This window comes from Podarcis liolepis (genome assembly GCF_965112155.1).
Source record: "Podarcis liolepis genome assembly, chromosome: 1".
In the NCBI taxonomy this organism is placed as follows: domain Eukaryota; kingdom Metazoa; phylum Chordata; class Lepidosauria; order Squamata; family Lacertidae; genus Podarcis; species Podarcis liolepis.
The window spans coordinates 108,988,052-109,010,474 of record NC_139554.1 but is presented as its reverse complement, the minus strand read 5'-3'; the positions used below and the strand labels follow the sequence as shown (position 1 = coordinate 109,010,474).

Genomic DNA, 22,423 nt, shown 5'->3' with positions numbered 1-22,423 from the left:
AACAGAACAACAAAGCTGTGCAACAGCATCTACTTCTACTGTACAGCTCGCTCTGAGACCCTTGTCTCACAGACAGCACCATGTACTTCTTTGGAACATGTAAAAATATTTTTGACACAAAGATGAACCAATGTGCTGCTCTCTTTCCAAGTGGCCAGCAGGAGGAGCTCTCAAACAACCTGCAGCTGACCAGGGACTGTGCACTATGTGCTTTAAAAATCAACAATAGGCCTTTCCTGTTTCAAATGTGGTTTTAAATAATGAGTGGGGTGGGCAAATGTTGCTGGACTCCATCACCCTTAGCAGCTCACCATTCTGGCTGGGACTGATGCTGCTTGGAGCCCAATGACATTTGGAGGGCTCCAGGTTCTCCACCAAAATACATTTTCTACTCTTACTCATTTGTTTGTTTTAAGCAGAGCTGCATAAAACCTGTTTTTCTCCATCTTCACTAGAACGAAGGTTTTTAAGTTGTTATTTTCATCTGTGCTAATTATTTCCTTTTGTATTTTTTAATTTTGTATAGTGTCAGTTTTGCTTTTGAAGCCGCCTAGAGCATTGATGGGAAGCCGTGTACATATCACCACTGCCACCATCATCTTGTAACAACCTATTTCTCGTCTGCTTTGTTCCTAACACTGCCAGCGCGATCCCAAGACATGTGGGATGTGGTCTGCTTTGCCCACTCCCCTTCACAAGGACAGAGTTGAGGGACGAATTTGCAGTAAGTTTTGACTCTGAACTGGATGTGATCTGCTTTCAAATCAGCCAAACTGAGTGCTTTAAATACTGCTGCAACCACCTGCTCAATCTGGAGTGCCTCTGTGGCACTTAAGCAGACGGTGCGAGTCCACTATGGCCCACCGGCCATGTATGGTGACTTGTCTTCATGTGTGTGTATTTGCCAGTAGCCTGGGACCATAAAAAAATAAGAGATTGCTCAAGTCCCAGACAAACAATATGAGACACAAAATTTTGCAGAGACAGTCAGTAGCATCATCTCTCTGAACGCCAGGTGTGTCCAGTACCTGTAAGCTCTGACTGGGCATGAGAAGGAACACATAAACAGATTGGTGCAGGACATGCTTCAGTCAGAGTCTCCTGCAAGTAGATACCATACAGAACACATATAAAATGGGTTCCAATATTTTATCCGGCAGCCTCATCCCACATTACCCAGATTCCTAACACAAAGCAGCGCTTTCTTAAAATAACCAGCCAAAATCTCTTGTGCAGAACAATCCGCACTAAGCAATTTGGCTAACCATATTTAAATTTTGATCAAAGCGAGAACTTTGATGGGGGGAAATGAATTGCCATCGTATCTGCATAGCAGGAAGGAAGCTGCCGCCTTAAAGAGCTCAGGTGGAAGCCTATTACAAATCTGATGAGTTAATGTGGGAAACGGGGAAGATGCCAGCTTCCTTGGGGCAACTGACATGCAGCCATGTTAGAAGCGGAGACGCAATCTTGCCAAGGATGTAAGTGCGGCAATTCCTCTGTTTCCTGCTTCTTGCCCACACGGTAGAGAGGCAATGCGGTTCGCTGGCCTTGTCCTTACCTTGAGCTTTAAAGAATTCAGTTTCTCCTCCCTGAGATGCTCTCTCAACATCTCTCGGTGAAGCCTCTCTTGCTCCATCGCAAATTCCCCCAGTGTGTACTGGCGCACACTGTTGTGACGTGTGGACATGCCCAGGGTGCTTCCTCCCTGGCTGGGGACGCTCGTGAACCCTTGCCTCCTTGTGAAGTAGTACACGGTAACACAGTTAAAATGAACATTCTTCGTCCTCTTCCGCTTCTCTCTTTTCAGAATCGATGATGCTGCAAAGAAAGAAGGTGACCAGCTTAGAATGAAAACCGTTCTCACCATTTCACAAATTCTCAGCAGTGGGGTTCCCCAGGCCAGCTGGTGCTGAGCACCTCTGCCTGGGGGAATCAGGGCTGAGGAAGGAGTGCTGGCGGTAGGGGCAGGCATGAGTGCAAGTTGTGTGTGCCTCCACACACACAACCGATTTCCCATGTGGGGAGAGGGAGTTATTCCAATTCTCGGCCTTCCTCGCTCTGTGCAGTTAATTGGGTGGAGAAGCTGGCCTGTTGCCAGTTTCCTTCTCTCTCCCTCCCATATCAGCATACATGCTTAATTCGGCATTCAACTTATTTTCATTCATTTTCATTATTGTTATTAGCATATAGTGCTACTGCCACATTTAGTCAATTCATTAGTTTTGTTAACGGATCAAAAACATTCTGAAAGGCTAACAAACTACCCCTTCCCCCCAATCAACGGGGAAGTGGATTTATAGCCATCTTAAGTTATTTTTAGCAATCCTTAATACAAAACTGACATTTTCAAAAAGGCTTTCATTCCGTGTGAAAACAGGAACTGCCTGTTCAAAGACAATACCTGATGTGACATGTTGAATTCACACATCACAACAAAAGAATATAGGGGGGGTTTGATTTTGGTTTGTTTTTGAACTGCTTTCTCATGTGCCTATTTAGGCAGGGTTAATGGATTACTCAGCTAAAACTCTTAGGACTCCTTGGTCATTTAATCAGGTGGTAGTCAATGTTGCTGTTAAAAGTTTTGCTGCAGTGCAGTTCCATCAATGTTCATTGCACTTTCCAGAGCAACTTTAATTTGTTTCCAGTCTCAATTTCCGATCTTAACTGTGGAACAATGCGAAGATAACAAAGATGTTGCAAAAGACATTCAAAGGTGTTCCAGTAAAAGCAGGCACTGCTTCTCTTACGAGACAAACCTAACTGCTTATTTTTATATAAAGCAGAATAGAGGCCTAGAACCTCAAACTATATAGCCAGCCATCTCAGAGGTAACAACCACATGGAGGTTCTTCTTCCCATACTGTCTCTAGGAACCAGGTGCCGGGAGTTAGGACAGGAAGACTTAAATACCCTGGGAGTGGACCTTAGGAAAGCCTATTTCCTCCTGGGGGCACCTGCTCTTCAAGCCTGTCTGCCATTGACCAATTTAACAGGAGCCAGATTTCCAAGCTGGCGAAGGGAGCCAACGCTTGCCCACCGGAAGTGAAAACCCTGTCAGTCCTGGTTTCCGTCAGGTCCCAGTGAAAGGAGGCATTGCCAACCTGCCGCTCCCATTAGGGCAAGTGGGCTTACTTATTTTTACACATCTGTAAGTTGCATTTCCATTAAAAATATAACAAGACAGAATACAACAGATAAAAGCAAAATCAACAAAGATATCCATAAAACATAAGAAGCTAGACAGTCCTTAAGGGACTTTGACCCCAAGTTGTTTAAGACATTATGAATTAACAGAAGTCCCTTGAACATGGCAGCTCTCTTAGTGGTGGGGTAACATATTGCCAGTAATCTGGTCCTGTGAGCAGTCTGCACAACTGTGGACCAGATAAAAGGGTAATCCCCACATAAAGCACAGCTATCAAGCCTTCAGGCAGTGCCAATGCATGGGCCGCTGTGGTCAGGCTGTCACCGTTCAGGAAAGGTTGCAGCTGGCAAACCACCTGAACCTGGTAAAAGTCACTTCAGAGCACAGAGGTCAACTGGGACTCTAGTGACAAAGATGGATCAAGGAATACCCCAAAAGTGAACACCTGCTCCTCCTTCAAAGAGAGTGCCATCCCATCCAGAACAGGCAGCTAATCTATCTCCTGGACATGGAAACCTCCAACCCACAAGGCCTCCCTCTTTATAAAGGGACCCCTGACCATTAGGTCCAGTCGTGGCCGACTCTGGGGTTGCAGCACTCATCTCACTTTATTGGCTGAGGGAGCTGGCGTACAGCTTCCAGGTCATGTGGCCAGCATGACTAAGCCGCTTCTGGCAAACCAGAGCAGTGCATGGAAACGCCGTTTACCTTCTTGCCGGAGCAGTACCTATTTATCTACTTGCACTTTGACATGCTTTCGAACTGCTAGGTTGGCAGGAGCAGGGACCGAACAAGGGAGCTCACCCCGTCGCAGGGATTTGAACCGCCAACCTTCTGATCGGCAAGTCCTAGGCTCTGTGGTTTAACCCACAGCGTCCCTATCTTTATTTAGGTACCCAACATAAAACAAACAAACACAGGGCTTTCTTAAACCTCAAGTAACTTGGATTGGCTAATTAAGGTTTAAGCAATGGAAACATTATTACCTGCCTAGTGAGTATCTTGCCCCATGTTTTCACAAACCGATTACTCTCTCATGGCATATCTTGTGCATGAGAAATTAATGCCAGAGGCCTGCCACACAGTGATGCTATTTAAGTAGCACGAATGCACGATGTGTGTTTGTCTTGTTTCATTCATTCCTTCGTCTCTCCCATGTGCTGCACAAAAAGGTAGACTTGTCGTCATGCAGTTGTTACATCAGAAATAAATCAACCTGCCAGGAGCATAGTTTTCCTACACTCATCACACAGGCTGTGTAAACACCAGACCTTTTAAAGGGCATTCAAAGCACATACCCACACCCCAAGAATTCTGGGAACTGCAGTTTGTTAAGGGTGCGAAGAGTTGCAGGTTTGTGGAGGACAAATTACAGTTCCCAGGATTCTTGGGTGTGTGCTTTGAATGTGTTTTAAAGGTCTGGTGTTTATCCCTTTCTCATGCATTCGAACATACTTTCTAGGCAATGCATACTGATTTTGAAAAGAGCACCTTAAATAAAACAAAACAGCTCCTTAAATGCGTTATCCCTGCTGTGCAGCTGGTCCAGACAGAGATACCTCATGCTGGAATTCTGAATGCTTTTGTTTCCCCACAAAGAAGCAGGCCGTTGTTAGCCTGCAGTGTAGAATATTAACCGCGCACACGCATTAGCTGCTTGACTCCTGAAGATATGACAGGAAGCCTGCCTGATTTACTGGGAGGCGGCAGTAGGAGACTGGGGGGGGGGAAACTAGATGATGAGTTATGGCTGTGCAATTTAGGTGCGACAGTTGCACAGGTATGATGGGAGAACAGTAATGGTCAGAAGGGAGGAACTGAGATGGTCATAAAAGATGCTGACAGCCTTTGTAACATGAGGCCATATATTTAACAGCAATAAGGCACAACAGGACGTGTGAGCTGGTTAAAAACTCTTCTGTCTCAGGCAATTAGAGCCATTTGGCCTTCAGGCCCTTCTTGCTGCCACACATCCACAGGGAGCAATACCAGGTTTTTTTAATCTTAGGCGATAGATGGGTTTCAACCCATCATGTTATTGGGGCAGGGGTGAGGTGGGACCTGTGACCAGTCAGTGAGTAAAAGAAAAAAGAAAATCACAAACTGTGTTCAGGGAAGGAACTCTGTGGTTCTTTAAAAGATCATCAGGGACACCTGAGTGAAAAGGTCAATAATGATGGATTTGTGTCTCTGAAGTTGTGAGGCCCAACGGTCTTAGCCAGTTTCCAGCGCAGTTAGCGTGTGCACCTCTGAACATGCTGCAGAATTCTCTGCAAGGCTTAAAGCAGGGGTTGGGGATTATGATATGCTGATATTTGTCACCATCCACCTGTCTTGGGAGACAATGGAAGAGTGCACCCTTGGGGGTGAATTCTAACAACTGGAGAGTTACAGCGCCTGCTGTGGCCGTAAAGACCGACATGGGAGACACATGTTTTGCTGCAGCTGGGGCAGAAGAAGGCATCAGGTTGTGCTGATGCAGGTATGCCAGGCGTTTCTTCTCTCTGAGCTCCTCCCGGTGGTCATTCCTCCTCTGGTCACTGCTGTGGATATACAACCTGATTGTCTCCAGGCACTGTGGTTGTCTGCAAGGGATTCCCACATGGCAAGTTTAATGTTGCCAGCCTTCAAGGCTTGCTTGCAGACATCTTTGTTGGTCTGCCAATGGGCCTGGTGCCTGTAGTTTGCTGGACTCCAGTTCCCATTATCCCTGACTATTGGCCATGCTGGCTGGGGCTGATGGGAGTTGGAGCTCAACAGCAGCAAGATAAATGGCTACAGATTCCTTGCTACCAGCTTTAAGGTTCCATGAGAGGCAAGTCAGCATGGAAGAGGTTCCCTTCCATCATGCTCTCAACAGATGCTTCCATTCATCTTTGGTGCTTCCTATTCTTCAGTGACCCCATCCATACCAAGGCCATCGCACAACCTAGCCAAAACCTGGTAACAAAAGTGAGCCAGGTATGAAATAATCAATGTAACTTTCTCTTGTGCACATGAAACTGCCCAACACAATGACAACATGAGATGGAGTATTATCTCTAGATACAATTAGTGTAGAAAAACACTGGCTGCTTTTTTTATTACCTTTTAGACCTCTAGCACTGCTAAAGCCCAGGACTTCTGGAAACGGAAACAGAATACCTTTCTACCAAAAACACAATCTTTTTCCTATAGGAAGCAATTATAGATCTGTTTCATTTATACCTCCAGGTGGCCTGTTTTATTAGCTCCATAAATAACTGAGTACACTATCACAGAGGGCCTATATTACTTTACAGCCATTATTTCATTGCTTTTATTTTTTAATTGCAACCTGGAACATTATTAATACACATTTGCTCCCATTCAGCAAGGGACAGCCATGTGAGGAAGCAGGCATCATCTGAAGGCACAGCTGAGGTGCATCCTTATTGCTACATGTGGCAAATTAACACCCTCTTCCAAGTCACGAAAGCTTCCTGCCTGATTGCACGGAAAGCCTGTTTGCCACAGGCGCGTGACCAGGGACAAAACCGTCTTACCAGAATCTGGCCATTTGTTTGGATAAGAGCTGAAATTGGCACAGAATGTGTTCCTTGTTAAGTATGAAGCTCCAGGTTTTATCTCCAAATAAAGCATCTCCTAGATCACCCCCTGATTTTATATCCTGCTCTTGCACAAGGTTCTCAGTGGTCTCCTGTCCAGACTGCTGAGTGGTTTCACACACGATTAGCTCCAGTAAGGCAACAGCATCTGGTGTTTCCGGCCCATCAACTAGGCTCTATCCTGTGTCAATTTTGAGTGAGATGCCTCTCTGAGACTTAGAGATCCAATGTGACCTTTAGTTGGTCTTCGTATGAGGAAACTCCTTACACATAATCTTGCTTAAGCAAATTCTACCAAGCTTTCCAAAAATAGATCACGGAATTCCACCGGCGGGTGGAGGTGGGGGGGTCTTGGCTCAGTTAAAAATAAACTGATGCTGTGAATGGAAAGCATGTTTGCCTTGTTTGCAAAAAAGAAAATGGGGGGGGGGGGCGGCGGCGAGAAAAAGTAGCATAAATGACATGTCAAGTCTTTTAATCTTTTTCAAGCACCATTTCTACTGTAAAAAGAAGTTACTCAGTTACTAAACATAAATAAATTGAGCTTTCGCTGGCTGGAATCCAAAGTGTAAGCACTTTCCTCAGCAGTCTCAGCTATTCTCCTCCTGTCAAAGGCACATTAAAATAAATGTGAGCCATATGGCTCCGCAACAGAGTACCCGCAGGTTTACAACCAGCAGGGCAATGCAATTCGTTTACTGCCATCAGAGAAATATTTTAGGGAGAGGGGAAGTCTCAAGGCAAGAGCGTGTAGCACAGAGCAGCTACAGTTTCTTTTTCCTTTTGTTTTTTAAAGCAACGTGGCAGACGACAAGGCTATTCTTAAAGCCACTAACCCATTTTCCTGCTTTTTGATGTATTCTCAGTGCTGTGCTGGAACATTCTAATAAAAAGGATTAACCCCATTCTACACCCACTCCCTGGATTTCCCACATAGTATTCATCAAGTCTTAACAAGATAGGACTGTCAAGTGTAATTCATCATCGCGGTAATCCAGGTCAAAACATCACTTTTCCAAAAGGCCCACTTTTAACAGCCATCCTAGAAAGCAAAGCCAGACGAAAGGCTCACGGACGCTAATGGACTTTAACGTCATGCACTAAACAAAATGAAATCTAAAGAAACAAAACAGATGCCGCCTTAATGTGCACTCCAAAAATAGCTTTGTTCTTTCTTGCAGACAAAGAGATGCCTTCTGTTGAGTCACAGGACTAGTCCATCTAGCCCAGTTTTGGTCTGTTCTGACTGGCCACTGCTCTCCAAAGGTTGCAGGCAGAAGGTTCTCTCCCAGCCCTGCTTTCCAAGCTCCATTAACTTGAGATTGCAAGGGACTGAATTTAGGATTTTGTATGTGCAAGTCATGTGCACTGCTGCTGAGATATATGGGGCTCCAATACATCAAGCTTTTAATTTGGATCCTTGCAAATCTAAACGTGGACCAAACTGCAACCACAGCCTATTCAGGAAAGGAGACACCCTTGTCTTACATGAGCACTGGCCTCTTAACCAACCAGAGGATACCAGGAAGGAATATCTACTGCACCACTGTCTAGTCTGACTGAATGGAATATAAGCACAGATGACCTTATTTGGCTTAGTGTTACATCCAAACCCAGGGGTGTGATTTGTTTCCCCCATACAAACCACTGAGCAATGAGCCCAAAACAAACCTTGGTTATAGCTCATGGTTTGTTTGGAGATAAACAAACCATGAACCTGGGTTGAGATGTAATGCTAAACCAAACCATGGCTTGGCTCCTGTCAACGCAATTGTAAATACTGGAACCAGAACCAGAAGCTAGTCCCGTTGACTTCAGTGAGACTTAGTCCAAATCAGGTTACAATACTACGCACACAGAACACTAAGATACGCAGCCCAAAAGGGCAGTTTTTAATCCTACACTTCAACTAACATTTATTGTGTCAAGAGCTTTCTAGTCTAAATCTTAGCCTCACAGTCACAACATTTCTGTCATAGCTTTAATTCCAATTTATACATAAGTTCGAAGGTTTTCTGAGTTGATTCTGCTGAATGCTGCTGTGAGCCCTGGGCAGAGCTCAAGTTGTAATGTGACTAAGCAAAATACACAAAGCATTTTTGCCTTTGCCACCACTGAACGCTGATGGTGGAGGAACAAGGTAGGCAGAAGTTTCTAGGCCTGCAACTTGTGGGGCTTTGTGAGGGTGGACCTCCTTCTCCTCCCTCAGGCCATAACCACTCTATCCTATGGCCCCTGGTACACCCTTCCAGGGACCACAGTATTTGATTTTATTGGCATTTTACTGTTCTTCTCTGCTTAAGTTTTGATATATTTGAGGGATTGATTGTTCTTGCTGATGCTTGTTCTGCAGACTAGTTTTTACTGTTTGTAAATATTGTTTACAATATTGTTTAATAAAAAGGGGTCATAATCTATTTACATAATTAGGTATTCATCAATTTCATAAATATTTTTTTTAAAAAAACAACAACAACAATTTAAGCTGTAGTCCTATACCCTTTTACTTCACGGTAAGTTTAATTGAACTCAACAAGACTTCTGAGTCACAATGCATAGGACTGGTCTAAGTAATTTGCTTTCTGTGTAACATTTTCCTTTTCGTCCAACTTTGTGTGGGGAAGCCTGCAGATTTTCTTACCAGTATCTCTAATCATTACCATAAAGGGATGCTGAATAAATAAACCTAGCAGTGCATTCAGTAAGATTTTCAAGTCGTACTTGGACTATGTTCAAAGCTACTCTTAGTAGCTATTTAAATACAGTTGTGGCATAGCTCACCTTGGCCTCAAACCCTAAATCCATTCTCCAAAGCAGTCTGCTTTTTTATAGTTTATGTTTTACATTTTGTATTTAAGCCAACAGTGTCTTCTCAGAGCACTCTGCAAGGAAACACCACCTGATCAGCCTTCGCTCACCAGTAGCAATCCTTCAGGATATCCTTCACTCGCAATTGCACCTCTCCATTTTTCTCATTATCCTCTTTTATTTCCATTCCCTCCTTCATTTTCTTCAGTCTGTTCCACATTTTTTATTGTCTCCCCCTCCTAAATATGTGGTGGTTTCTGAGATGGTTTACACAGCACATCTAAATTCCCATGCACCTTAGGCCCCCATGATGTCTGAAACCAAAAGACCCTCCCGCCAACTCTTTCTACAACTCTGAACAATAGCCATAGTGACAGCTTCTTCAAACTAAAGGCAAGGGCAGCAGGACCAAATAGTGGGTCTTGTGGGCAATGTAGAAAAATATTTGTGCTCTGTCCACACAGTAAAAGCCCAAGTGTGATGGAATGCTCAGCGTTCCACAGGTAGTCCTCTCCTCCTGGAGATTCTCCAGAGTGACGCCCCATGAGCCAATGTGCACATGTGGAAGTATTTTGCATATGCACACCAGGTCCTGGGGTCCCAATCAATATACTGAAAGCCCTAGACAGAGCATTCTGTTTCTAGTGTCAAGCCTGGTTTGCTGTGGAACAGGTGTGAAGGGAACAAGATTGTAAACCTTCAAAAGTGTGACCAAACTTCTCGCAATGTGTGGACTAGTTCACACATAACGTGCCACATCGTTTGATTTTTCTGCAGTTGATGAGTATCTTTTTATTGACCGGCAGAGCTAAATGTGTCAAATGACTCCACTGAAAAGGACTGCATGTGATTTAAGGGATATGACAATCCTATATCCATAGCCTAGGGATGCTTGAGAAAAGCAGTATCTGCAAATTCTGACACGAACTGATCTGATCTGCAACTCGCAGTCTAACATTCAGCTCTCGGAACTTAGGCTGTAATCCTAACTCTACCTGCCTGACTTGAATAGGATTTACTTCTGAGTAGGTAAGGTTAGGATTGGGCTGTTAGGCTACCCACCAGCTTTCACACTTCCCAAATGTACTGATGCAGTTCTTAGCTCCAAAAAAGGTCGCAAAGTAGCTTTTTAAAATGTGTGCTCCGAGAGAAAATATATTCAGAAATGCATACTTTCAGAGAAAATGCATTTAAAATACAGGGCAACCTCAGAGGAAAACCCACTGAAATCAATGGGCATAACTAACTTAAATGATTTGATTTCAATAAGCATACCCTGAGTTTGACCTTGTTGGATACAGAGCACATACTTTAATATGTATTTAAATGTGGATTTCCACCCCCCCCCCCAAAAAAGGACCGCATGATTAATGAAGAACAAAATTGAATTATGGGTGAATGCATGCAAAAATGACATGGGACGGAAACAGACTGGTTTGCCTGTCCTTTCCACAGTGTAGTCACAAGTCATCACTAGATCCTGTAGCCCCAGAACAATGAACACCTACGTGAGAATCAGGCTCTAGTCCCAACATCTGTTCCATGATGTTACTTCTTTCACTGGCCTATATTCCTTACCCCCATAAAGGATGGGCACCCATCATAATTTCCACTCTCCACAAACCTAACTGAACCATTCCAGGTATGCCCCTGACACCTTCACAAGATCTTAGAAAAGCTGCCCTAGCCAACTTAAGTATGACAGACAGCACAACTGGCTGACTGAAGTGTGATCAGGCCATTTTATTTTATTCCCGACCCAGAATGACAAAGACATTACACAGAGGCCCCGGGAGAATAGCCTATTATTCCATTAGGCAGATGGACGAGGTCAGAAGTCAAAAATACATTTCAGTGTGCCTTGTTATAGAAGGATTTACTTTGCTGTTTATATAGGTTGTGGTTTGCTTTTGTTGGCAAGTCTACCATTCATTAATTTGAGGGCTTTGATGCCACAGCTGTACATGGTTTTTGTTTTTTTGTTTTTGTGTTTTAAAAGAAGTCACTGGCATTGGTTGGAGTCGCGTTTAAAAAATAAGGGACTAGGTCAGGGAGTCCAAGCGTTCCTGTTCACTTATGCAAGCTGCATTTCATTCTCCCAAGTTCAGGGCGCAGGATGCTTTGAAATGCAATCGTCACATGCACTCACATCGCTTCAGCGCCTGAGGTTTGTAACTGCTTCCCAGGAGGGAAAATATCTCTCCACTGTCTGGTTTAATAACCAGATGAGACTCCTATTCAAGGCTCTTTCTGAAGCAGCAACAGCTTTGCTTCAATGCTAGGCAGGCTGCTGGCTCTGCGCCAACTCCCTTTCTCAACCTCATCACCAAGGTTATTTCCTGACAGAGCCACAATCCATGGACTACATTAGGAAGAGCGGATTTATTGTTTTCATTATTATTATCATTGCTTTTTTTTCCTGTACAGCAACTTTGAAACCTGGAACATGTTGTCTGATGCAAATCATATACTATAGCAGACTAAAGGACAAAACACCAAGCTGTGCACCCTTATAGCTTATTCAACAGAAAGAGACGTGTAGTAATGAAAACTGGTAATTTCATTTCTTATTGTGTTTTGCCTATAGCTGACAAACAGTGTTCTTAGCTACGATTACAGCGTTTTGTGAATTCTGGTGACAGTAGCCATTTGGAAACTGACCCAAACCAATTCGACTTAGTGTCTCCTTGTTTTTAAGACACTCCACAATTCTGGAAGAAAGAGCCATAGGACAAAAGCATGTCCCTTTATTCCAAATGTCTCTGCTCTGAGCAGTCTGAAATTTATACTGTTCTGTCCCATGTGGAATACTTGTATGTGTTTTTATAACTGTGTTGGGCTTGCAACACACACACAGACACACTCTTTATTGCTGGGACCTTATGGTGAAGGATGGGCAAAAGATTCTATAAATAAATAACCAAATAAATGGGCTAGGGGGGAATTATGCCAGTTTATCTTCACAAATGATACAAGTTGTTGAAGACAGGGTTGTCTTCTAGTTGAAAAATTATGATTTGTTGTTCTTCCTGGTTAATTCACACCAAATTTTGATTACATTTAGGAAAGCAATTTCTGGCTGTGCAGCAATCGTTTCCTAAGCAATGACATTTGCTCAGGAGGTATTGTGACCCAGCTTCTACCTTTTAGGCAGAATTTGACCCAGAGGTTCTAACTGGAGAAGCCCTTTTCTTTTCTATTCCCCCCCCCACGTGCCCCTCAAAGTATTTTTACCCATCTCCTGTCTTTTCTACCATTCTCCTCTCACACTCATCTTGTACCTTATCCCACCACCTCTCAAACTGCCTGTTTCTTTCATCCTTCCCTCCCCAACCGCACCTACCCCTGAACCCTGGTCCTTTTACATTAATTTCCCCCTCCTCTAACAGCTTACATCTCTTATCCCCTTCCTTTCTGTAGCCAAGCAAGTGAAGAGGCACTGGGGAAGGCTGTACCAATGCGGCCCATCTAAAAGTGGCCCAAGGCCCTACTCTTTGAGAAACATTACTCTAGATCAATGCTCTTCAACTTGGGTCCCCAAATGTTGTTAGACTACAACCCCGATCAGCCCAAATCATTGACTAAACAGGTTGCAGAAGATATGAACTGACTCTAGATTATTTGCAGTCATTGCAACGAAACCTGCACTTGACTGTGGGTCCCAAGCTTAAGAATATTCTTCCTCCCGCCCCCTCAAATGTGTGTGCTATAAAACATCAATTTTACTCTCCAACCATCAAAACCAACCAATTTAAAGTGAGCCTTTTTCTTTGCTACTCCCAGGCAAATCCTCATCTTTACAAAATATCAGCATAATCATAAGCAAACTCTTGCCTAGAGTAGGCATGCTATTTCTGCACCCAGCAGCTGTCAATACCACAAACTAAACTGTTTGCAACATTTAGTTTCCATCTTCAGCTATAAGGAAAGAGTAATTTGTTTCACAGAGCACTCTTTTTTAAAACAGTGAATATAGTACTTTGTTTCGCAAAGCAACCTGAAAATACAGCTGCCGTGAAAAGCGACGTTATTGAAGACATAGACCACAATATTGCCTTCCATTGCATTGTTCTGAATTCTACTAGCATACACTGCAGTGCCAGAAATGGTCTAATCATTTGTTCATGTTATCTGCCACTGCACTAATAGACAGTGCTTAGTATTTATAAAGAATCTATGAATCTTCAAGCTGACCTAGAATGCCCATACCAGATACTTAAGCACTGATGGCTGCACATACAGTTGCCAGCCCTGCCATGTGCAATGCACTGTCATAATACAAAGATGATTAGCAGTATTTTATTTTGCAGTTTATATCCCACATTTCCAATAAAATGCAATACAAAACACACTTTAAAAACTCAGTAAAATCTCACATAAAAATCTACCAGGTTAAAAAAAAAATCACCTTACTCAGATGCCCAGTCATAGATTCTTCCACATCTCAGTGTCTCTCTAAGGGAGTGTACACATTGCATAATAATGTGCAGTCAGCATTGGATGCAGACACCTTTTGGATGTGCTATACACACAGCAGCATCCCCATGTAGTCCTTGCCCCACACTATTTTGTCAGTCAAAAGTGCATTGTGCTAGAACAGTTTAAACCCATTTTGTGCGGAGAATGCCCTTCTCAAGCGCTTGCTGAGTACATGTGTACACATAGAATGCGTCCTCAGGTCACTTCCTATCAGGGCAGGCCTACTGACATTATAGGGCTGTGCCACTAACATCGCCTCCATATACCAATATGTATCATTTGCATATCAGTATATCAACACACCAGTTTCCAGCCCCTCTCTTTTGAAAGTTTGTGAAAAAGTATGTTTTTCAAAAAAGTTTATGGAAACATCAATTGAGGGGAGGGGAAAAGAGAAACCTGTTGCACATTAGTAAGAAAATGCTCCCACCAGTGTGTATAGACAACACTGACAGTAGCTGCTGCTTTAGATGATGCTACAATGTGAAGGTGTGTAAAGGTAAAAGGTAAAGGACCCCTGGACAGTTAAGTCCAGTCAAAGGAGTTTGGGGTTGCAGCGCTCATCTGGCTTTCACACCGAGGGAGCCAGCGTTCATCCACAGACAGCTTTCCGAGTCATGTGGCCAGCATGACTAAACCGCTCCTGGTGCAACGGGACACCGTGACGGAAACCAGAGCACATGGAAATGTCATTTATCTTCCCGCCACAGCAGTACCTATTTATCTACTTGCACTGGTGTGCTTTCAAACTGCTAGGTTAGCAGGAGCTGGGACAGAGCAACGGGAGCCCACACCGTCATGGGGACTCGAACCGCCGACCTTCTGATCGTCAAGCCCAAGAGGCTCAGTGATTTAGACCACAGTGCCCTATGTACAAGAACACACAGTGGAAAAATGACCCCTGTGCATTTCAGTGGCTATGTGTGTACACAGCCCTACTCACACCCTTACAGCCATAACAAGAAACCTCCTTTCCTCTCCTTGGGAGGCCCTTCATATTCCATAACCAAGCTAAACCCATGTGTTTTTTGGAAACTGTCCCCCTCTTTCTCCCCCCAAATTCCCCCTTGTGGGTTCCCACTGCTCACCAGAGAACTCTAACCACAAACTCATGGACACACTCAATCTCTCTGGAACATAATAATTGCTTTAAATCAAATCAGACCATTGGTTCTTCTAGTACTACTGTCTATACACCATCTGTCAGTGACTTTCTGGGATTTCAGACCAGCCTTTCCCAGCCCCACCTAGGATTAAACCTTGGGGTTTAAACCTTGGACCAAATCATGTGCTCCATCTGTGAGTTATCCCCACCCCCTTTGTCAAACCCACTTGGGGATATTTCTTCCCTTTCTTATGCCACCATTCGGGGAACCATTAGAATCAATGCTGAAACTTTTATAGCTTCACACTGAAATGTCTTTCTCTCTGCCCAATTATTCCTGCTGTTCAATAAGCAGAGAGAAGGAATCTAAAACTTCAGAATAGGCAGCAGAAGAGTAGGATTATAATGACTGACCTACATTGGTATTCTTAGATTATTCAGAGCCAACTATATTAACAGAACTGCTATCTTTACTATAATGGGGCAACAGCAGAAACTGTATGATAAACCCAAAGCACACCCACTCTATTCTCTTATAAACGTGATGATTACTAGCTTGTGCAACAACGGGTTACACTATTTTATACATATCCTGTTTGTTCTCTTATTTATATTTTGATACATTTGTAGTCTGCTTTTCTATACAGAATATTCAAAGCAGACTATAGACGACAACAAGACAATATTAAATAAAGACAATGTAAATGATTGATCATTACATAAAGCATTAAAAATAACAAGCACATCCAGATCAAGCTGTCTATAAAGCCACTAGTTGGGTGCTGTATTTCAGCTGGATGCCTTTTGAAATAAATAGGTCATTTGCCCTGAGAAAGTCAAGCAATGATGGAGTCAGGCGGATCTCTCCCGGGAGGGCATTCCATAAGCTAAGGCCCTGTTCCTCATTGTTGACTGCTATGCATCTGAAGACAATTGGATACAGACCAGATCTTAATGCCCAGGCTGGTTCATATGACCAAAGACAGTTCTTCAAGTATAAGCTTCTCAAGATCCTGGCCAATTTAGGTCTAGTTCAGCCACATGGTTCCACGGCAAAGTCATTCGCCTGATCAGGGCCAGTTTCAACACACCCAGCACCATGCAAATGACCTAAAATGTGTGGTGCTGCATAAGTGCATATTACCATGGGGCCAAACCAGTCTATTGCCCACTGCACTGAAGAATGCAGGCATTATTCAGTAAGTATAGTAAACAAAGGGGACAAAAGCATGGAACATCATTTGAACGTTTTAATCTACAGAGCTTCACTCTCTAGGTTTATTACTTACGGGTGAAATGATTTGAAGTGGATGGGTTGACACTATCACCACTGTCAGCGCTTTCACTGCTAGAAACGTCGTCATCCGATTCCCGCACCGAAGAGCAGGGCGAAGAGCCATCAACTTCTTCAAACTTCCTCTTTAAAATTCCACTCATAGCTGCAGCACTGTCACATGTACCTGCAAGAGGAACAGGTGCAATGAAGCAAGGAAACATTTGACTGCAGACCGGGCAATCAAGGTCTTTAAAGTCATTCTGAGATGGGTTTTCTAATACTAGAAATGCTCAAGCTTCTCATGAATAAGTTCCAGTGAGGGAGGGGGGCAGGGAGATAGAAGTGTCAACATTTGAGGCAAGAGAATTTCCTAGGTTCCCTCCTTTGTCTTATTAAGGAGTTTAAGAAAACCCTAACATCTAAATAATCACTGTAACAAGTAACACTGCTTTTCACAGAAAATTTAAATCCATGTATCCAACTAATTGGTAATGCTAATAAAGTTGCCGCTGAATGTTCCAAAACTAGACCTCATACAAAACTGATCTGATGGGGGAAAGTCCTACAGTTTCCCTTTTTTCAGGTTTCAATAAATCTTGTAAGAAAGGATGTAGAAGGTGGGGCGGGGGGGGGGAGAGACTCCTGTTCCCGGCTGGGTATGGTGACACACAACAAGGTGTGCAGTGAAATTTTCCATACAGGGACAGTTAGGGACAGAGGCACCAGCTTGCAAGGGCGATTGGAGGGGGGGCCATGTCACAAGTGTGAGCATCACATCTCCCTCCCTAAGCTTGGTAGAAGCTTCCCAGGCTTCGGGAAGGAGGCACCAGGCTTTAATACCCCAATTTACCAGGAACATTTAGGGGACTAGCCTAGGCCCCTAGTCCACCGACCACACACCACTGAACACAGGAAGTACTGTTCCAAAAGGCATGTGCGTTTCTGAGGCAGTGTTTGGCATGCACTAAACTACACTCCTTCTGGTACATGCGTGAGAATGGGATTCAGCATGACCTCACAAGTCCAAGATCTCCATGGCAGAATAGACTTTGTGAAAGGGCAAACCAGACTTTGCTACAAGGCCTAAAAACCTTGTTCCATGATGCCAATCTTCCTGAAGAGTATTGGGCTGAATCTCTTAATTGTTTTGTTTATTCTTATAATGACAGGTATTCTGCACCAATAGGCTGTACTCCCTATGAGAAGATGTTTGGTAAGAAACCATAAGTCAAGCACATGAGAATCTTTGATTCTGACATATGGGTCCATACTCGACAGAGAAGCAAGCTCGGAAATGGTGGTGTGCATAGCATATTTGTGGGGTACAAAAAAGGTGCATACAGAGTGCTGATGACTGACACAAATACGGTATGGTTTACCAGGAGTGTTCAGTACAATGCAAAGTGGGGGGGGGGGACAATGTGGGGATTTTCCAGAGTCACCCTGAAGCTGAGGAAGCAGAGGAAGCTGAGGATGATGATCAGGGTTCGGATTCCAGTTCAGTGGGAGGTGCTGGTGCTGCTGACAGTGACACAGCAGACTACAGGAGCGTGAAGGCCTCACTCAGACCATCTGACGGGTCTGACACTGAACTGGAAGAACCACTGTTTTCCATTGGCCACCATTCTCCTAAGAAAGAGGAGATGAGTGAAGACTTGCATCTAGTACGCAGATCTGAAAGGGCCACAAAGGGCAAACCTCCAAAGAGGTATGCTGATGAGTTTGCCAAAACAGCAACAGCTGTTGTTAGTAGCTCAGAGAAGGTGTGGGAACCTTCAAGCTTCCAAGAGGTCCAGGAGTTAACCTCAAAGGATGTTGAACCATGGCTTAAAGCCATGAAGGCTGAACTTGATTCCTTAGAAAGGAACAAGACCTGGGAGCTGGTTCCAATAGTCCCAGGGATGAAGCTGGTTGACAGCAAGTGGGTCTTTAAGGCAAGGAATGGCAAGGTAATAAGACACAAAGCCAGATTGATCACCAGAGGTTTTTCACAGGTACCAGGACAGGACTACCAAGAGACCTACTCACCCACCGTCAAGTATGAGAGCATTAGGCTTATACTCAAGATTGCTGCAGAAGAAGAGCTTCACGTTTCACATCACAATGTGAACACAGCTTTTTTGTACGGGGTGCTGGGGGAGGAGATTTATATGCTTCCACTTGATGAAGTGCAGGTACAGAAGGGAATGGTCTGTAAACTACGGAAATCCCTATATGGTCTCAAACAGAGTGCCAGGTGTTGGAACACAAAACTAACAGAGACATTGCTTTCTCTAGGTTTTCACCAAGGCAAAGCTGATCCATGTGTGTTTGTCAAAGAGGAGGGGCAAAACAAACTGTATTGTGTATGCTTTGTTGATGATCTTCTTTTCTTTTGGAAGCATCAGGCTTTGTACCAAAGCACCCTAGCTCAGCTGCGAGAGCACTTTGACATGAAGGATCTTGGTGAGGTATCCAACTATCTTTCTCTGGAAGTAGAGAAAAACCAGGCAGGTGATTTTTTTTGTACACCAATCTCAGAAAATTGCTGATGTATTGACCAGGCTGAATTTGGTTGATGCAAATCCTGTGGATACACCAACGGTAACAGATTTCCAGTTAGGTGATACTGGTGAAGCATTTTATGACACTACATTGTACAGATGCATTCTAGGCAAACTGAATTTCATTGCCAGATGTTCAAGACCTGATATAGCTGTGAGCACTAATCTGCTTAGCAGACATGCTAACAATCCTACTGTTCAGGATTGGAAAGCTCTGAAGCGCATAGCACACTATCTAAAAGGTACTATGCACTACAGACTCAGATTCACTAGTCAGGGATCTGGAGGTCTTGAGATATTTGCAGATGCAAGTTTTAGAAGTGACACCACAGTTGGCACAAGCACTTATGGGGTGTGCTACATGTACAACCAGAGTCTGTTTGACTGGCTGTGCAAGAAGCAGGCAACAGTGAGCCTGACGTCTTGTGAAGCTGAACTCAATGCACTGTCATATTCACTTATGGATTGTGAATGGTTGTTGCAACTGTTTAAGGATGTCAGGGTTAATATGAAATGTCCTACACAGGTGTATCAAGACAACAGGTCCTGTTTGGCTTTGCTAGCATCAGAGAGTTGAAAGAAAAGAACCAAGTAATTGCAGATAAAGTTACATCGTGCAAGGGAGTGTCTTTGGAAAGGACTCATTCAGGTGTCCTACATGCCAGGAAACGAGATTCCTGCAGATCTGTTGTCTAAAGTTGTTAACAGAGAACAACTTCAGTTATATGTACAGCAGTTGCAGTTGAGTTGAAATACTGTGCCACAGGTTACATGGAAAGGGGGAGGATGTTGAGAATTTCTTAAGGAGCAGACATGGGATTGTTAAGTGTCACATGTCTGTTTACATTCCAGCACAGTCTGCTGGGAACTTCCGTCTGTTTGTATAGCTTTTGCTTTGATCTGTCTCCCTGAGAAGAAAGGGAGACAACATGTTTTCTTTGTCCTGATTTATGCTTAATAAATCTTTAGCTGTTAGTATGTTTTCACAAGCCTCACACCTGTTCTGTTTGCATAGTATGCTCTGCTAATATAGCGTGCTCAGGCTTTTGAAGTCTGAGTCGCTGATTTACGTCACACCAGAGATCTAGGGATCATCACGGCTGGAAGGGCATGATCCAGCTGGGGGCTAGCCAGCTGGCATCTCGACCCCCGAAGGATGCGGACAAATGGGAGGAGCAAGCTCCTCCCATAGCCTGGCTCTCTGTCTGTTTCTCAAAAAACTTTCTCCCAGGCAGCTCCATTAACAGAAGAGAACTGGCCCAGGGAGGAAAATGCCACATGTTGTCATTTTGCAGATGTCACTACTCCCACTGGCAACACTTTGCTGAGAGAGCAAATCAGTAAGAACTAGGAGGCAGCAGGTTCTTCAATGGGTGGCAGATTTTAGCCAGGGGTCCAAACTTGGAACCACTTCCATTGACTCCATCCCTCAATTTTCCACCTCAGACAGAAGTCTCTCTACCTCCTCATAAGATCACTTTTGCAACCTACACTCCAAGTCCAGTGATGTGAGTTTTCCAGATCTTTTTTGAACCAGGAGAACTTCTGGGAAATTATCTGCTGCTGCATAAAAGATTGGGATCGGATTTAGTATGCTTGACTTTTATTTGGTAAACAAAACCCTCCATGTTTATGTTTTACATTGTGTGTGTGTGTGTTGTATTCTACATTTTCCAGTGACAATAAGAAGTTGAAGTGAAAGTGTTGACTGGGGGGAGAGGGGCATTCAAGAAATGTTACTTTCAAACAAATTCATTTCTGAATATTTTTAATTTTTGAAAATTCATTTTTATTGCAACTTTTCAGCATAAAATACAATGAAAACAAATAAATCTAAATAAAAAAGAATATCATAAAAGGAAAAAAGAAAGAGAAAAAAAATACAAAGCCCTCTATCAGAGGTAGATCTTAACCCTTGTTTCACACAAAAGGGTGTGGATCGTTCCAGCTCTCACCTGGGAGCTTCCCTTTCTTCTCCCAGCCTCCCAGCCTGGGAGAACTTCCCTTCCCTGCCTCTGACCCAGGGTCTATCACCTTCCCGTGCATACCTTCCTTAACCCAGGATATAATAATTTTACTGGAGTACTCATAAATGCTTTTAAGATCTGATAACTCAACAGAATACACTTCTTTCATATTGTTAAAAATAATAATCATGAAGACCTTGAAAACTGTTAAACCTGCAAAAATGGATAGAACAACAGATGTGACTCCGATAGGCGACATTCCAGTCACATAAAAGCCAGAGGTTTCAACCCATGTAGATGGTCCTCTATCCAAGCAAGCAAGAGGTACAATCACAATTCAGACACATTCCAGCCAGGAAAAGTGATTGAGGGGGTGGAACGGGGCTGGTGGGGTGTGTACTCTGAGGGAAGGGTATCCCAAGGGCCAGACAGAGAGACATGGAGGTCCCCAGGACTAGGTTCCCACACCAATATCCTAAAGGTTGTCACCTAGAAAAATATATTTGCAACTCTAGGCAATTGTGACTGATATTGTAGCCATTCATTATGCACTTAAAACAATTTTATGAAACAATAAATTTTTAGAAATGGGGCGTGTGTGTCCCGAAAACGTTTCCATCCTGGAATGTTTTTCCACCCCACATCTCTGCCCACAACACTGCAGTCTGCCCAGTCTCTAGCTGCCTCATGAGTTGTGGGCACTGATGGGCAGCAGAAGAACCAACAAACACAGGCTGTACTATCTGTTCATGGGAATGTGTCCTCAGTGCTCATTTGTAAAGCACTTTGCAAATATCCATTAATTTGTCATATCATACAGTTCCGTGAAAAACAAGGGGAGAATTTCAAAAATCAAGGTTTCTGCCCTCCCTCCTCTTTCCACATTGTTCTGGGGGATTCTCCCAACTTCCCAGAGTCTACAGAGCAGGGGAAGGGAAATTCTGTTGCACAAGCAGAAGTCCTTGCTCAGGGCTTCTGCTGACAGGACTCATTACTTAAATCTTACCCAATGAAGTTCATCTTTCCATGCTGTGGGGGCATTTAAAATCTCACAGAGGTATTGCAACTACAAATCAAATCAATGACAGGACCAGAAGAAGAGTGCAGAAATTGCTAAGGAATATATATGGCTTGCAAAAATATTTCTCTACCCCTAGAAATGCAAATGCTCAAATAGTCTTTTGAAAAGGCTTTGGGTGATGAGTTAGAAGATACGCTTAGAAATAAAAGAGAGAGGAAATATAGGGTAGGGTTAAATTAATATCTTCAGTGAAAGGATGTGCTTAATTCAACACTTGGCAATTCTGATACAATCCCATTTTATAAGTTGTTATTATCACTACATAAACCAGTTGCTATGCAGTACCATCTATTCCTCCCAGCAAATTGTCTGGGAATCTCTGACTTGATCCACTTACCTAACAAGTCAATGTGCAGCCTTGTTGTTCTGTGTTCACAGTGCACCATATATGGACAAACCTTCTGGTTGAAAATTCTAAGTGAAAAG

At 43.5% G+C, this 22,423-nt stretch overlaps 1 protein-coding gene across 4 annotated transcripts in view; it reads right to left on the bottom strand.

The window, feature by feature from the left end:
• Window positions 1-22,423, bottom strand: part of CSRNP3 (cysteine and serine rich nuclear protein 3) — a 93,182-nt gene that overhangs the window by 11,610 nt on the left and 59,149 nt on the right. For 2 of the 4 annotated variants that reach the window (XM_083496454.1, XM_083496455.1), the window contains exons 1-3: window positions 22,335-22,406; window positions 16,420-16,590; window positions 1,562-1,821 (exon numbers count right to left, since the gene is read on the bottom strand). In XM_083496454.1, the coding sequence (XP_083352580.1) occupies window positions 1,562-1,821; window positions 16,420-16,590; window positions 22,335-22,383 (480 nt within the window). In that variant the 5' untranslated portion in view covers window positions 22,384-22,406. Of the gene's footprint in view, window positions 1-1,561; window positions 1,822-16,419; window positions 16,591-22,334; window positions 22,407-22,423 lie in introns of those variants that run through there. The other 2 variants (XM_083496452.1, XM_083496453.1) reach the window with 1 other exon arrangement.